The 16156-nt window shown below is 41.6% G+C and overlaps 2 protein-coding genes across 2 annotated transcripts; both read left to right on the top strand.

The window, feature by feature from the left end:
- Positions 1 to 2206: 2206 nt before the first annotated feature.
- LOC109640692 (uncharacterized) lies at positions 2207 to 9034 on the top strand. Its single transcript, XM_069518077.1, has 28 exons — positions 2207 to 2367; positions 4029 to 4079; positions 4165 to 4218; positions 4319 to 4378; positions 4469 to 4519; positions 4593 to 4637; positions 4735 to 4779; positions 4980 to 5030; positions 5126 to 5170; positions 5347 to 5391; positions 5489 to 5536; positions 5625 to 5675; positions 6024 to 6074; positions 6162 to 6221; positions 6310 to 6378; positions 6453 to 6500; positions 6627 to 6707; positions 6794 to 6844; positions 6948 to 6995; positions 7090 to 7134; positions 7316 to 7357; positions 7464 to 7505; positions 7591 to 7644; positions 7749 to 7799; positions 7916 to 7969; positions 8056 to 8163; positions 8310 to 8366; positions 8511 to 9034. Exons 1-28 carry the CDS (start codon positions 2301 to 2303, stop codon positions 9032 to 9034), a joined length of 1998 nt encoding a protein of 665 aa, XP_069374178.1. The 5' UTR covers positions 2207 to 2300.
- A 152-nt stretch (positions 9035 to 9186) lies between these two features.
- Positions 9187 to 15852, top strand: LOC109640696 (spidroin-1-like). The gene is made up of 28 exons (XM_069518129.1): positions 9187 to 9463; positions 9989 to 10036; positions 10156 to 10209; positions 10421 to 10462; positions 10556 to 10606; positions 10721 to 10786; positions 11125 to 11178; positions 11260 to 11298; positions 11382 to 11438; positions 11749 to 11793; positions 11880 to 11918; positions 11991 to 12047; positions 12295 to 12351; positions 12477 to 12545; positions 12709 to 12759; positions 12864 to 12920; positions 13339 to 13386; positions 13499 to 13570; positions 13665 to 13736; positions 13873 to 13944; positions 14036 to 14107; positions 14206 to 14274; positions 14372 to 14434; positions 14521 to 14577; positions 14658 to 14696; positions 14777 to 15046; positions 15273 to 15329; positions 15422 to 15852. Exons 3-28 carry the CDS (start codon positions 10191 to 10193, stop codon positions 15424 to 15426), a joined length of 1599 nt encoding a protein of 532 aa, XP_069374230.1. The 5' UTR covers positions 9187 to 9463; positions 9989 to 10036; positions 10156 to 10190; the 3' UTR covers positions 15427 to 15852.
- Positions 15853 to 16156: the final 304 nt, after the last annotated feature.

Consider the following 16156-nt stretch of genomic DNA (forward strand, 5'->3'; position numbering starts at 1 on the left):
CATGACGTGTTCGAGACTCTGATGCTGCATGTTTGTGTCTATCGAGGCCTCCGTTGTGTCCATATCTGGATTTCTGAAGAGCTTTTGTCCCAGGACCTCGTGCGCCAACAGATAACCCAGTGTTGACTTCAACATGAAGATTCTGATCTTTTAAACTCTCCATTTCAATGTGACAGTTGATGGTAAATCACCTGCTAATGCTTTGATGATGCGTGACGACGTCTCCTCATATTCAAGTGACAGTTTTTCAAACTGCTGCTCAGACCGCTGAGCTGTCTCTGTGGGTTTGTCAGGTGGAGTACAGTATTTTCTGTGCAGCTCTGGACACTCAACCGTTGGCAGATTCCACTGGCTGTTAACCAAACACTGAGTCAGAGCTCTGTTGGCCTGGTTCCTCACAGCTGCACACATCTGGCCCGGAGTTCATGTTGCAGACATGACCGTGTGGCGTCATGGAGAATCCCTGACAAACAGCGGTTGCACTGTGGAGCCATTTTTAAGACTAAAGATGTAAATCAGGAGGTAAAGAAACTGTCAAAGACACTGACTGATTATTTCAGTCTTCCTGAAAACTGTCGACATAAGTTATCTCTTAATCGGTATCATAGACTAATTAAAAACAAAACTTAATTAGCACTTATGGCGAAGTGGGGGTGCAGTGTTTAACCTATACTCGCTGTGGTGTCATCCATCCTTATATAGAGTTTATGATCTGGATGGGCTGCTCTGGCTCAGGGGTAGAGTGGGTCGTCATGACGAAGTGCACGACAGTGAACCTGTTGAAGGTTGTGCTGGCAGTGTGTGAATGAGATGAATTTAAAAAATCTCTGTTCCATCAGTTGTGAGGCGACTTTCTTAAAACAAAACCTTTATTTAATAATTAGTTTCTGTCCCACGAGGTTTTCAAGAGTGATTCAAACTTATCATACAAGAGATGAGGGATCAGAGACGCTTTGAACGAGCCGGTGAGAAGTTACAGACTGACGGTTTGTCAAAGGCAGAAGTGGTGAGTGAGTTTGAGGAGCCAAGTATGTGAGAGGTCTGGGGGGGGCTGCGAGGTGAGACGTTAACCTCTCCTTGACCCCATAAGAAGAGGATTTGGACTTTAGGTGAGGAATCTATGTGAAAGGTGAGATTTCTCTTTTTACCTGCTTTTTTTTCCTTGAAGTTTTCAAAGGGGCCACTCTCATCTCTCGTCACCAAGGAGACATCAGGGGCTCGAAGGTCAGTCACAGTTTCCATCACGTTACCGTGACGTCATCATTGGCAAAGTCCAGACAGGTGGCACGTCGAGCCGCCGCTGCCTCTTCAGGTCATTGCATGTACACTTTAGTTGTGTTCTGTCACTGTGGTGATTTAACTGATATTAATCTGCAGTTCAAATCAGCCTTTTAAGGCTCTTTGTATATTTTACAGTGTGTCTCTATGATCTCTGGCATCTTATACGTCAAACAGACACTAACTTGACAACTGGATTGTATTTATAAAGAACTTTTCCACACAATCAGCTTTACAAGGTGCATTCACCCATTCTACACGCAGCACGTTTTCTGTTACACACCCCCCCCAGGAGCAATTTGAGGTTCGGTATCTTGCCCAAGGACACTTGAGAATGCAGACTGGAGGAGCCGGAGATCGAAACTAACAACCCTCTCTGCCCTCTGAGGACAACAGCTCATGTAGATATTTACATCTGTTAGTGAACAGGATTACGCAAAAAGCACAGGATGCATTACCATGACACTTGGTGGAAGGATGTGGTGTGGGTCGGGAAATAACTCATTAGATATTGGTGCCGATCCAGATCAGGGGCGGAGTCAGGAACTTTATTTCACTCTTTGTAACCCTAAATGTTTCGGGGACTGATATTTGCGAGTGTGTGCAATTTGGTGCAGATCCAAATAAAAATCAGGAAGTATTGACATTCTAGTTTAGATTGAGTTTATTTTGCAGCTTTGCATGACATTAAGAAGCTTCAGCCGGCATTACCATGACAACTTATCGATCCAAAAACTCTGAAGATGAAATCACAGTTAGCATATACACAGTGAATCAGTCATTGCCCAATCTGGGGACCTCGCTCTCTTTGCTTCTCTACCTCTCCCTTAAGTGTTAATGTACTTTAACTGTCCAATTATTCAGATGGTGTGTGTGTGAGGGGGAGGATCTGGAGACCAGGAGCGTCAACAAGAAGAGGTGGTGAGAGGAGGAGCGGACCTCGGACCAGACTGTATATTAGACCCTCTCTATCGGGCTCTGCTCTCCTGCTGGGTCTAAAATCGGTTTCCTCTGGGTCCACCATGTTGGGACAGCTACTTCTTCAGAGTGCGGCGATCCTGTGGCTGGTGCAGACGGCTCGTACAGGTGGTGAGTGTCTGAGGGCCCTGCTGCGTAAAACTGTGATCAACTCAGTCATCAAATTCATTTGTCAAATATTGGATTTAAATTCCTATATTTTTCAAGATTAAATGCATGACATGACTGTGGCCTTGGATCAGGGTCAGTTTGAGAGAAGTGACTGGTGTGAACTTTGAAGTTAGAGTTCATACAAACGTAAAGCTGGTAAAATCATTGGAAGGTTAATACAGGACTGTAATTGGCCAATTAAGCGGTTTTAAACTTAATCATCACAGTAATTGTGAGAATCCTTTCAAAAGAAACGGAGCTCTGTGGCTTATTGTTTCTGGGACCTGTGCTCAGGAACCACTCTGTCTCTCACAATCTATTTAAGTTCCCCTCCCACAAGATTTTAAGAAAATAAATAGGATATACAATGAAGGTCTCCCTGACACCATTTTAAGTGCAGCGCCTCCTTTTAAAAGTTAAAGCTGTTGATAAAAGTTGATTTCATAAACTTTTTATACTGGATTATGCAAAAACTACTTCACAAATTTCAGGAAAACTTTGTTTAAGGGTCAGTGAGGAACCCATTAAATATTTGATTTCTCATTAATCTTTATTGAAAAATAGTCAGGACTGTTAAGGGGACTGATATTTGAGAGTGAACAATTTGGTGCAGTTCCAAATAAAAATCCAGATCTGGTGAATTTAAATGTGGTTTCTTAAGGGGACTGAGATATCCACCACTCTAGTTGCTCTTGTTTTAACTGTTTGATTGATTTAAATCATTTGCACCAGTCAATACATATGTGCTCTTTGCATGTCTGAAATGTTTTTAATGTCCCATATCGCCCTTTAAATTGTTTGGACACCATCCAGTCAGATACCAGAACTGAATTGTGCAACATTCATCAAGAATCTAAGATTTTGTTTATTGAGATGAGCAGAAATCCTAAAAAGAAGCGTTACATTTTTTTTTCTTGCACTCTTATAAGACTCAAACCTTGTTCAAATACTTGATGCTTCCGTCTCGTGCGGTGCAGCCTGCTGAGATGAGCGGGAGATGACACAGATGTCTCTGATGGTCGGGTTTGCCTGTCAAATTTCAAACGATGATGTTAAACTGAAATCTTAGCAACGTGACTTGTGAAACTCTCCCGTTTGACTGGCGCTCCACCAAATTTTCTTATGATGACGCGAAGCCGACATATATTCAGTTTTCTCTTTAAGCCGCGGCCTCGGTTCGTGAAATCAAAGGCCGCTCGTCTTCAGTGGCAGCAGCAGTCTAAATTTAACATCCCTCTGTGAGGAGGCAAGAGAATGGTTTTACTGCTTGTACACAGTCACTCCACTGACTCCTCTTCAGACTCACAGAAACCGTTTGACAGACTAGTGACTCACCGACAAACTTTAATGAGTGACATTATAATCCAGAGACCTTCTGAAAACTACTGGGGATGGAAGCGGGGCTGAAATCGATGTTTTTAAAAACACAAGGCCCTTCTCTTCATGTTAATATATTTAAACACCCTCCCCCTCAGTGGAACATTGTAAGACAGTAAAACTGCAATTTCAACGTCAATATATCAGAATAAATTCCACGACATGTTTCATCTTATTCCAATGATTAGCAGATGAAGTGTTTGAAGAAGTGACCTGACAGTAGTTTTATACATGATGTGTTTAAGGTTATGGAGCTGCAACAGGAATATCCAACGGACAAGGGATGCATCCTCACAGTGAGTCCTTCACATTCTTTATGAAACATGACAATCATGACACAAGCCACTGCTTTAGTTCTAATGTGTTGCTTCTCGTTTTTAGGAAATAAGCCCCAAAACGGTGGAGGCGTGGGAAGAATGCTGATTCCAACAAAAGGTAAACTAATAAAATTTCTTTACCCATGAACTCAACTTTTTCTAAGAATTAGAGCATCTGTTTGTCTTCGTCTTATATATATTTTATTTTTATTTTGAAGGTGTGGGTCAGTCTATGGGAGCACATAATGGATACGGTGGATACCCTACGAAAGGAGCGGGTCAGTGATTACGCAGCATGAACACTGAATAAATCTGTGACGGCAGGTTGAGCTTGTTTGAGAATGTACTTGTCCTAATGTTTGACTCAGGTTATGGAGCAGCAACTGGGGTTTCAAGTGCAAATGGAGCGAAGTCTAATGGTAAATGTTTTCACACCATAGTATGAGTTTGTCAAATAAAAAGTTTTTTGACCACATATGTGATCTAATTAAGGCTACGGAGCAGCTGCCGGTGCGACCAATGGAGGAGGAGTGAAAGGTGAGTTCACCATGAACCTGTCTTTATTTAAACACGTCATCAATATCATTAATATAATATAATATAAATATGCTGATTGATTTGATTCTGTTTTAAGGCTACGGAGCTGGAGTTACAAATGGTCAAGGTGGCAAACCACAGGGTGTGTATTTTATTCTGATACCAAACTCACAGAAGAAAGCTGTCATGTCTTCCATTGTTATATCTGGTCTATGATTACTTAGCTCACACAGGTATTTGAAAGTTGGTTATCATCTATTTAAATTAACTCAAATGCTCCAGAACTACAATGTCCCACTGCCACTTAATGACTGATTGATAAAATATAATCATTCTCTGCAGGATATGGTGTTCAGGCCGGTCCAGCTCATGGAAGACCAGTGAAAGGCAACGGTACGATACTGAGGACGAACACACACACACACACACACACACACACACACACTGAGCAACAACACAAATTAAATTGAACTATCTTTACGCTCCAGGCTATGGTGCTCAGGCTGGTGGATACGGTGGACAAGGAACTAAAGGTATTTTAGATGTGATGATTTACTCATCACATCTAAAACACATCTGGGATCAGTAAATCATTCTTATTAGCATCTTTTAATAATATTTTGATTGGGTTCAAGTTATAGAATTTCTATACTATCATTTGAGTCTGACGCTGAGTTATTTAAACACACTGCGTCTCTTTACTCTGCAGGTTATGGAGTTCCTGCTGCTGTTGGAAACGGTGGACATTTGAATGGTGAGTCCACGGTTTCAGTCATTATCAGTTTGTGAATCAGTTTGAAATCAGTCACAAAACTACACTGGAACGAAGGAGTCTCTTGTTTGGTTTTTAGGTTATGGTGCTGCAGGTGCTCTGGGAGGGAATGGAGCTAAATCCAATGGTGAGTGAGATTCCCACAATGCTCTGGGATCAAAGAGAACTTATAATGCAAATTTATGGAAAACTAGATGAAATGTTTGTGTTTGTAGGAAACGGTGCTGCAGCGGCTGCACACAATGGGCTCGCAACGAAAGGCAAAGGTAAGATTGCTTTTGTGTGATTGATCAATCATGATATGTTAAAAATACAACCTTGTGTATCAGGAGAAACCTGTAAATATTTTTAAATAGGTCAGACTGATGATACATTTAAAAAAGGTGCTGGTACCAGGCTATAAAGGTTTTTGAATATTTGGAGGTCTATGGTCTTTTTGGAGCCAGCCTCAAGTGGCCAGTCCTGGAACTACAGTTTTTGGCACTTTGGCTTCATTTCTTAGCAGCCTCTTGGGAATCCCTAATATAGAGGTGGATAAAACCAACAGAGCTTTAAAACACACATTTACATCAATAAATTGGTATCAGATGTTTTAATATAATATTGTACCTCAGGTCATGGAGCTGCAGCCGGTCCTTCCAATGGCAATGGGGCGAGACCAAATGGTGAGACGTGTAAAGTGGTTTTGTGTGTTTTTAAGAAATAAAAGATGTTTGTCTGTTTGACTGGAGTTGTCTCTGCGTGTTTAAAAGGACACGGAGGAGCCGGCAGTAAACCCATGAATGGTTTCGGGCGTCCACCTTACGGGGCAGGTAAATCATGTTCTGTCATGTTCTCGTCAGGCGAACCAAAACGTTCACTTTGACACAAATGCATACGTCTGTATTTGTGTGATTTGAGGTGTGGGCGTGGGAACGGGACCCTCCAGAGGTGTGGGAGTGCCTCAGCTTGCCAGGAATCAAGGGAATGGTGAGTGGAGGTCATGACACAGAGCTGAGGTCAACTCCTGATCCACCAGTAACAATGTGTTTATGTTCTTCCAGCATACGGCAGCAATGGTTATAACGGTTACAGAGCTCAGCCCATGGGAGGTGAGTCATACACCAGTCAGTGTGTGTTGATTCCACTTCAGGGATACCGTGGTGAATAAAACATAAATGGTATTTGTTAATATATATGTTTGTGTGTGTGTGTGTGTGCGTGTGCTCTATTTATAGCCTATAATGGTGGTTATGGTCAGGCTGGTTTGGGTCTGGGATCTCGGTATGGAAATGGCGGAATGAAGGGGCCAAAGCAAGGTAGGGTTACCTCTGCTGCCTGGTGGAAATTAAATGTGTATGAAAATGATCTTATTAGTGATTATTACATGTTTGTTCAAATTCAGGTTCCAATGGTGCTGCTGGTGTGTCCAGTGGACAAGGAGCAAAATCCAATGGTAAATCTGTAAATGTTATATAATACATATAATATATCACATAAAACAACAAAAATAACTCCTCGGATTAACTATTAAAATCGTTGTATCTTCAAATCTAAAGGTTATGCAGGAGTCAGAGGCCATGGGGGAAATGGAGGCAGGCCAAATGGTTTGTCAACGTCCAGGAGTTTTCAATCTTTTTATTGTTTTCAAATTAAAAGTATAAGATCAATAATTCTTTTTGTGTTTGTGGAACTCTTGAGGTTATGGATTCCAAAATGGTGGAGCCACCAAGCCGGCAAAACCAGGTATGTGCATGGTCACGATTAAATAACCTAGATGTGATACTTTTTGGGTGTTTATGCATTTTACTTTTCTCTGTTAAGATTCTTATGTGAGCTATGGACATACTTTAAATGTCTCAGACAGTGAAACATGATTTTCAGAAATGACACAAAATGTAAATGTGTATGTTTAATGTATTTTTAGGGTATGGTGGCTTTCTTAACGGGTATGGAACCAAACCCAAAGGTGAGACGATTGACCCTCTTTTAAATGATCATTCCAGGATTGAACATGCTGTTTTATTTTAAACACATTTCAGTCAGATGAAGAAGCAGTTTGTTTTAATTCACAGGATATGGAGCCACCAGGGGGGGTGCAGTGAGACCTCAACCAGGTGCTGCTCCTATTTTACACTCGTCACAAACTGGAGTTCTAAATACAGTTTAAGATCTTTCTATAATGATTTCTTTGCTCTCAAGGTTATGGGAATGGAAATGGAGCTGTTCCCAATGGATATGGAAATAAACCCACTGGTGATTGATAAAATTTAATGTTATAAAGTATTCATCATGTAGAAATTACGCCCTGTGATTCAGTGTGATGGTGAATAATAATGTTTTATTGTGTTTGACCTGAGGTTATGGAGCTGGAGCTGGGGTTCCCAATGGATATGGAGCAAAACCCAATGGTACATGCTGTTAATATGCAACTTAAGAAAAAAAAAAAAAGGAAATCCATTTTACAAAGTGATTCCATTTATTTTTTACCAGCCTTGTTCAATTTTTGTCATATTTTTCTCTCAAGGTCATGGGGTCAGAAACGGGGCTGCGTTCGGGGGATATGGAAGCCGTCTCAATGGTACGTTGGAAATTCAAGAATTCTCCTTTAGTTTATAAGTGAATCTTGTGAGGTCACTGGTCAGTTTACAGTGTCACTGTTTGCAGGACATGGAGGCCAAGGACAGGGAGTCCCAAGCAGAGGCGCAAAACCTCAAACCACCAAAGGAGTTGGATCTGTGTCTCCCAGTGAAGGAGCTAAAACTCTCGGCACCGGTGAGAATTCTTGTTAATATACATTCATATAACTCATTCAATGTTTGTGCATCATTCTGCCTCAGTTTCTCTTTTTGTCTTGTGCAAATCATTTAATTAATAATGTCTGCACTGCTTGTGTGATTCGTGAAAATGTTGTTTTTCAGGCTACGGTGTTCCTGCTGGTTTACCTGATGGACAGTTGGCTAAAGCAGCAAATACTGGTAAATGCACTTATTCTGTTTCTGCCTTATGTTCTGTTGATTATTTCATTTCATTTTCTATCTAATAAATGATGCTCTCTGTGTTCTTTTTTTTTTTTTTTACCAAACTTTGGTTTTGATGTCACTTCTGTGTTTGGTTCTCAGGTTACGGTGTGATGCCTGATGGGATGGGGACGCAGGGTGCAGGGGCTTCCAGTGGAAAAGGCCTCAAGGGTGGAGCGCTCTCTCCTGTGCAGCCAAGTGCAGCACCACAGGAGGGCGCTACGCCTCAACTAGCAATAACTCAAGCTGCAGCGCCTGTTGCCCCTGCTGCCCCTGCTGCCCCTGCTGCCCCTGCTGCCCCTGTTGCCCCTGCTGCCCCTGCTGCCCCTGCTGCCCCTGAGCCAACCAGTGGTGTCCTTGTCATGGTGACACAGGAGAAACATCAGAAGCTTCCGTCACCTGCGCCACAAGGAAAAAGCTACAAGCAGACACAGCTGATCACCACACCAGAGCCAGCCCCAGTACCTGTAGCCACACCTGAACCAGCACCCGTGGGCCCACAGGGAAAGGGCCTGAAGGAAATCACATCCGGACCTGAACCAGTGACTTCTCACACTGACCCAGAACCAGAGCCAGCACCAGTCGTTCCTCAAGGCAAGTACCTCAAACCTGAATCTGTACAGTGACAGAGACGCAGAATGTTGTGTTAAGTATCTGAAATTATCTAATGGCTCGTTTGACGTCCCCTCAATTAGGAAATGTGTCCTACATATTCATTGTATTCTGTTTACAGATGTACAGAGTCACTGGGTGTAATTGATGAAATGTATGACCTCTAGGTTATGTGACTGGCAGTGCTGTGCCTGAGCAACAAGGTGCAGAGACAGACGTTGTTTTTGGGGTAGACAGCACTGGTGAGGGAGGTGCGTCCCCTGAAAGCACCAGAGCTGTTCCTGAAACTGATAAAAACACAGGGAGCCTTGTTCCTGAAGAGAAACCAACTGTGGGTGTGACTGAGGTTTCACCAGAAGAAGAAAACGTCCAGAGTCCGCCCGAGGTGGGACCCGACGGGCTCTGGGTCAAAGGTGTCCCTGCAGGGGACACAGGGGCAACTGGTAAACTGAATCTCGATATGGGTTTCGTGTTCTAGTGTTGGGCTGCATGTGGAAACCGAAACCTGCATTTGTCCTAATTCTAAACCTGTTGCAGAATGTTACATGAGTCCTCACGCTGCAGGATTAATGTCGTTTTAATTGCTAGAATTCAGTCGAAGTCCAACTTGAGACTGAATCCTAATGGTGATAGTTGTTTCTACAAATTAACTGTGTGATCATAATTAATGTATGTCTCTGTGTTGCATGAATAACTTGTGTCCACACAGATTTATCCTGTGTTCCAGGTTGTGTGTGTTGATATTATTGATTAATTCTGTGACTTTGTTTGTCTTGAGTGATTTATTGCACTTTGTTCACATCAACGTCAATCGGTGCATTCAGTGCATGAGCTGTAAAGTATTTTAAGTTTAACCCACTGACTCAAAAGCACAGTCTTTACTTGAAGATGTGGAAATGTAATGAGACATAATAGATGGTTCGTTTCCATCTTAACCTGGATTTCTGTTCTGTCCCTCTGACTTTCAGAGAACGGAGGAGGAGCTTTAGTTTCCAAAGGACAGGGAGCGAAACCTGGTAAACGCTGAATTACTTTCTCTGCATAAATATAAAACTTCCAGGGAGATGTTAATAAGAAGGGATTCGTGTTTGTAGTACAATGTGTGTTTTAATACATGTTTTCATTGTTATCATAGACTGCGGACCATCAGGAGTACCCAACGGACAATGGATGAAAATACCTAGACCAGGTGAACAGAGTATATATCATGGCTGGTGATGTGTATGATGTGTACTTTTACTTTTACTACATGTACAATATACTCGAACGGAATCTGGACAGTTTTTTAGTAGTTCACTTACAATAACACAAGATGAGAAACACATTCTGTGTGTACTTGATCACAACACTCGGAGCAGAGAATGAAAACTGAGCATCTTGTTTTCTCTTTGTGGTTTGAGGTTACAACGAAGGTGCTGGAGCATCTGGTTCAAAAACAAAAGGTACTTGTACACTAAGGTTATGGTATAAAACAGGATATTTTAGATATAGAGAGACTTATATAATTAATGCGTGATCCTTTACTTTGTCTAAAGGTTATGGAGCCGGAGCTGGTGTTCCAAGCACATATGGTGCTAAACCCAATGGTACATCTACTTTATTTTTTTGTTATCAGTGTTGGTTACCATTAAAGCACACTGCAGGTTTTATCATTACATAAAAGCAGAAATGACCGAGTGTGATGTTGTGTCATTGTTAAGGATACGGTGCAGGTGCAGGTGCAGGGGGATTTTCAAACGGAGGAGGAACTAAAGCAAACAAACCAGGTGAGGAACCTGGGTCTGACAATCTGGATGCTTTCTATGAAATCCATTAATCATTGAAATTGTGTCACAAAAGTCTTTTTTGTGATGTGGTGATTTCTGCTTTGGTTTGCTAATGGGTGCATAAACGGAAACTGAACAGATAATGTCCTTCCTTTGACCTCATCACATTATTAATGGCTCTTAAGATGACGGCAAAACCAAATCCAAAAAGTAAAATACATAATATTATTAGACTTCCTGGACTGATCTGCTAATTATTCATTATATTTTTCTACTTTCAACTTTTCCATGATATACATACAACATATATATCTGAATCAAGTCTTTTTTATCCAAAGGTTATGGAGCAGGAAGCTACCCTGTCCCCGGACTCAGCAACGGACATGGAGCCGGTAATATTTACTTGCTGTTTTTTTTTACCTTTAATGAAATATAAATGTGTTTTTACACATATGTTTTTGTTTTACTTGTAGGGTTTAGATTTCCTTATGCAGGGAACCCTAAGCAGCCTGGTGAGTTGAGAGGAATTCAACACAATGATAATTATAATTAGAAGTGTGCTTTGTATTTTGATAGTTGTTGCGTCTGATCTCAGGTTACGGACATGGAGCGTACCCTGGAGCCGGATATGGAAATGGAAATTCATATGGAGGTGCATTTTCATATGATAAACTTTAAACATTGTTCTTTCATTCAACTAGTAAGCTGATGATAGGTTAGGTTACTGGAGTGATATGAACTCAGGCACAGTTTTATTAAACATTTTTCCCCAGAAATACAGATGTGGGTAAAACAGACAAACCCAGTAGACTTCTGTGTTAACTTTACTTCTGTTAAAGTACAGAATTTATAAATGATATCACATACGTGAGGCTGTGAATTGGTAGATGTCATATTCCCATAATTTTTTCACAGTTAGTCCTGTGCACTGAAGTAATTTTACAATGTCCTCTTCTATGTAGGATATGGAAACGGCTACAGTGCTGGTGTACAACCTGACTTTGCAAGTAAGTACCTTTTTATATAAATATTGAACAAGGAAAATCTTTGGCACATGAATTACAGTAGAAGTGAACGTTCCTCTTTCCCTCAGGTCTCGGCCAGGGTTTCCCCACTGCTGATGCCAAATCAGGTAAGATGTAGACAGTGAAAATGAGATTATCAGGACGCAGCTGAACTGGGATAATAATACATGATTCCACAGGTGGTGCGGCGCAGGTTCCTTACAACGGAGCCCCAGTGGTTCCTGATGGACTAGATGGTAAAACCATAGCATCATCTTAAAAGTGTGATTACAGTTGTGTTACTGATTGTGTTGGTTGTGCAAAAATAGTTGAAATCCTAAATGTTGGTCCAGTCTGATCTATCCGTGTGTTTGGATGCACCTTAGTCACATTCTTTGATTCCTCGTTGAATTTAGCAGTAAGGAGACTTCAGAAAGTGAAAATACTTATTCAGCTCATTGTGTAAAAGTTACCGGGTATGACTGAAATATATTTTCTACGCAGGCATTAGTCAGCCTGCTGGCCTTGGACCAAATGGAAAGTTGGGCAGCATGTATGGTGGTATGTACTGTGCAGCTCAACACATCTTTATCAACAAAATGAAACTTTGGTTGTAGGAGAGAGAATGTTGAGAATGAATTTTCAGAAGCAGAATGATGGAATGAAAACTCTTCTCAATGTTACAGGAATGGGCGGCTTGCCTTTCGGTGGTCAGAAACATGGAATGGGTGCAGCGAAATCCAACGCCAAGTACGGTGAGTCCTTTAAGAAGCTTGGAGAAGGAGGACTTGACTTCATGGGTTTATAACTAATATAATTCTGCCTTATTTTGAAAACCAGAAACTCTAAATCTTTAATCTTTCAAGTTTCTTTCTCGTTCATGTGCCAACCAACTCACCGTGTTGCTCCTCGTTCCAGGTATTGGTGGATTGCAATTTGGTGGACAACCCCTCGGTACAGGACAGTACGGTATGTTTCTGTTATTGTTGCATGGCTTGGATTTATTCCGATTTCAGTACAATCGGCCTTCAATGAGACCACGTGCGTCCAGTAACTGTCTTGATTCTCTCCAGGATACGGTGGGGGACCATATGGACATACAGGTGATGGGAAATCAGCTGGAAACTATGGTGAGAGTCTTGAGCAGCCATGAAACAAAACGTTAACAGCATTACAAAATAGTTTGTTGAGCTGTGAAGCTGTTGGAACCAAAGACTGTAAATATCAATGGATGATGCTTCTCCTTAATATCCCACTGTTCAGAAATTAAGCTAAAAAAACAAACTGAATACGAATAACGCCATTTTGTGCGTTTGGAGCCAGAGTAGCGACTGAGGATTGCAGCCGTGGTAGCGATGCCCCGCTGATATACACGCTTATTATCCGTCTCAGCGGTCAATCGTGCTTTGGCATCACTTTTGAGGTGAAGTCATGTCGGCCATCTTTATATATAGTCTACAGATGGATCCATACCAATATTTCTGGCGTGTTGGTACCAGGTACCGTTTACTGAGCTACTTGAAATATTAATGTTGAAGTTACTTTCAGGTGGCCTTGGTGCTGGCATGGGAGGGGAACCTGCACCTGGACAATATGGTCAGTTCCTGACTCATAGTTTTATCTTTTTATTAAACAATAAAGATTATTGGAGACTCTCCAGAGAAGTCATGTGATCATGTAATACTGTTTTCTCTCCGTCTCTGCTCAGGACACACTGGGTTCCCCAATGCTGGGCAGCTTCTTGGACTTGGCAGTAATGGAAATATAGCTGGAAAATATGGTGAATAATTAAAAGCACAGAATCCCAGTCAGTCCCAGTTTTTGTTCTTCATTCATTTCTTCATGTTATTTCTGTTCCTGTTTCTCCTGCGCAGGTTATGGAAGAATGCCTTACGAAGCTCAGCCAGCTGGACTGAGCCCTGAAGTCAAATCTACTGGACAATATGGTAAAAAACAGAAATAGAATAAAAACATTATGTGCTCATGACGTTTTTAAAGCCACCTGATTTTATAGAAACAGGCCCACAGTCTGAAATTATCTGTTATTCCTTTATCGGTTCAGTTATAAACATTTTCTTCCAGGTTTTCCTGCGTCACCATATCAGCCTGAACATCTCGGACTTGGACATAATGCAAAATTAAGCAGCCCCTACGGTGAGCTCCAGCACACATGACAGCTGCTTTCTACACGTTTCTACATGTGTTGGTTTAACTCGTCATCTATGTGCGGCTGCTTCCTGCTCAGGTGGCGGAGAGGTTCCCTACACACCACAAGCTCTTGGTTTTGGGGGGGAAGCTAAATCTGCTGGCAAATACGGTACGTCCTTTCAAATGTTTTAGTTTCTCTGTTGTCACATCAGAGGTTTTTGTTTGTTTGCATGTTTGCTCAGTGGTTTCACATCAACCTTGTCACAGGTAACCAGGGAGCGTATCACTCACAGCCCCTTGAATCTGCATCTGAAGGCAGATCTGTTGGAGATTATGGTATTTATATCATTATTGGTACCATTTATCCCACCAGTCAGATTAGATTTGTGCAAACTAATCGTTTTCTATGATTATATGTTTTTGTTTAAAACAGAAGCGGCTGGTTTACCGTACGAGTCCCTGCCTTCTGAGCCAGATTCACCTGGAAAATCTTATGGTGCGTCAGAGGAAGTGGTTTCACTGCACAAACAGACCGAACACCTCGACCTCTTTTAATCTCATGTGTTTTTACTCTGATCTTAGTGAAGGGAGAACTCCAGACTCCGGTGGCTGCAGTAGAAAGCGAGGGGATGTCATATGGTCAGTATACTGAGTATCTCTACACGTCTCTTGTGGCTCCATTGAATTTAGATAAATATTCAGCTGTTTGTCACTTTCAGATAATGTGGGCTATATAAACGGACATGTGCAACCTGAAGGTAAAACTCCAGACAATCATTTCATCATTTTAACTCCCTCAATAATGCATTAACAAAATTAGTTGTTCCATTTCCTGCAGCTCCCACTGCCGGCCCCGACTTGGCTTACCCCTCCGTCCCGTCCCATCTACCTGAAGAAGCCTCCTTTGCACCTGATGTGGCACCTGGAGCGGGCGTGGAGGACCTGCCCGAATCTGCGGGCGCTGCTGACCCCGTTCTCGATTCTGCAGCCGCCACAGAAACGCACGGTGTGATGGAGGGGCCTGAACAATCCGAGGACCTGCTACAAGAGCAGCTGCCACGGCAGATACACATTCAACAGCATTTCAAGCTGCATTTTCACCAACAAGGTGAGTCCTGGAGAATTAAAGAACCATTGACAGAACATCTACACTTAAGAAGAATCGTGTAGGGGGGAGAGGATGAACTATTCAGGATTGTGTTTATCTTATCTAACTCTTATCCAAACTAGAAATACCATGTTGCCACTTCAGTCCCTTGAGGTGTTCCGAGATATATATATATATATATATATAATAACATGTGATCAATGTTAATAAATGTCTTTGTCCTCAGGAGCAAAGGACAGAAAGTACGATCTGAATGGCTTCTTTGGGAACAGTGGTTTTCAAGGTGAGAACAGTCTCAGAATAAAACATCGTTCACTGTTGTATTTTCCTCAAACACCAAACTCATCGTTGTTCCGTTGTCTTTTCTCCTCGCAGGTTAACTGTGCCGACAGTGACAACAACATCTGTGTTTCTCACTTTACCTCCTTCTCTTCTGCTGTATGATATTTGTATTGTATATTAATTTTATTTTTTTTTCTCTGGTATAGTCATATTTTTGTGTTTGTTTGTAAAGCAAGAGATTAACTAACATTGAAGCAATGTTGAGTTGTTAGGTTTTAGTGTACATTTCTGTGTTTCCTATTTGTCCTGCACTAACTATACATGCAGAGAAGTGGTTGATTAATTCCTTCATGTAGTCAGGGATTTAGTTGAATTTGTCAGTTTTGCCTGGACGTTCTCAACTCAAAATACTTCTATAAAACTTCATTCAGTCTAATTTATTTTTCAGGGAAATGTCTTTGTTAGTACTTCATTGTATAGTATTTGATCGATTAAAACTATCAAAGAATCCCAACATTTGAAAATGCTGTTTCGCTCATTTGTGTCTTTCCTACATTTATTTTAAAATTAAAGTGTTTAAACGTACAGTAAATTATTTGTGAGCCCCAGATCATCCTGTGTGCAGCAGAGCATGAGCGACAGGTGACGACTACAATGAGAGAAATACAGAATGTGGGTGTGTTTAGGATGAATTTCAGGTGTGAGTGGGTTATGAGCTGCGTTAGGCAGCAGCTGTGGTCATGCACATGGCTTTCCTTGAGGATTACCCCAGCTTAGCGGTAAAATCTGCATGCGGATTGGTCCAACTGAAGGCATGCCACTTGGCCA

The sequence above is a fragment of the Paralichthys olivaceus genome, chromosome 21, assembly GCF_024713975.1.
Source record: "Paralichthys olivaceus isolate ysfri-2021 chromosome 21, ASM2471397v2, whole genome shotgun sequence".
Taxonomy (NCBI): Eukaryota; Metazoa; Chordata; class Actinopteri; order Pleuronectiformes; family Paralichthyidae; genus Paralichthys; species Paralichthys olivaceus.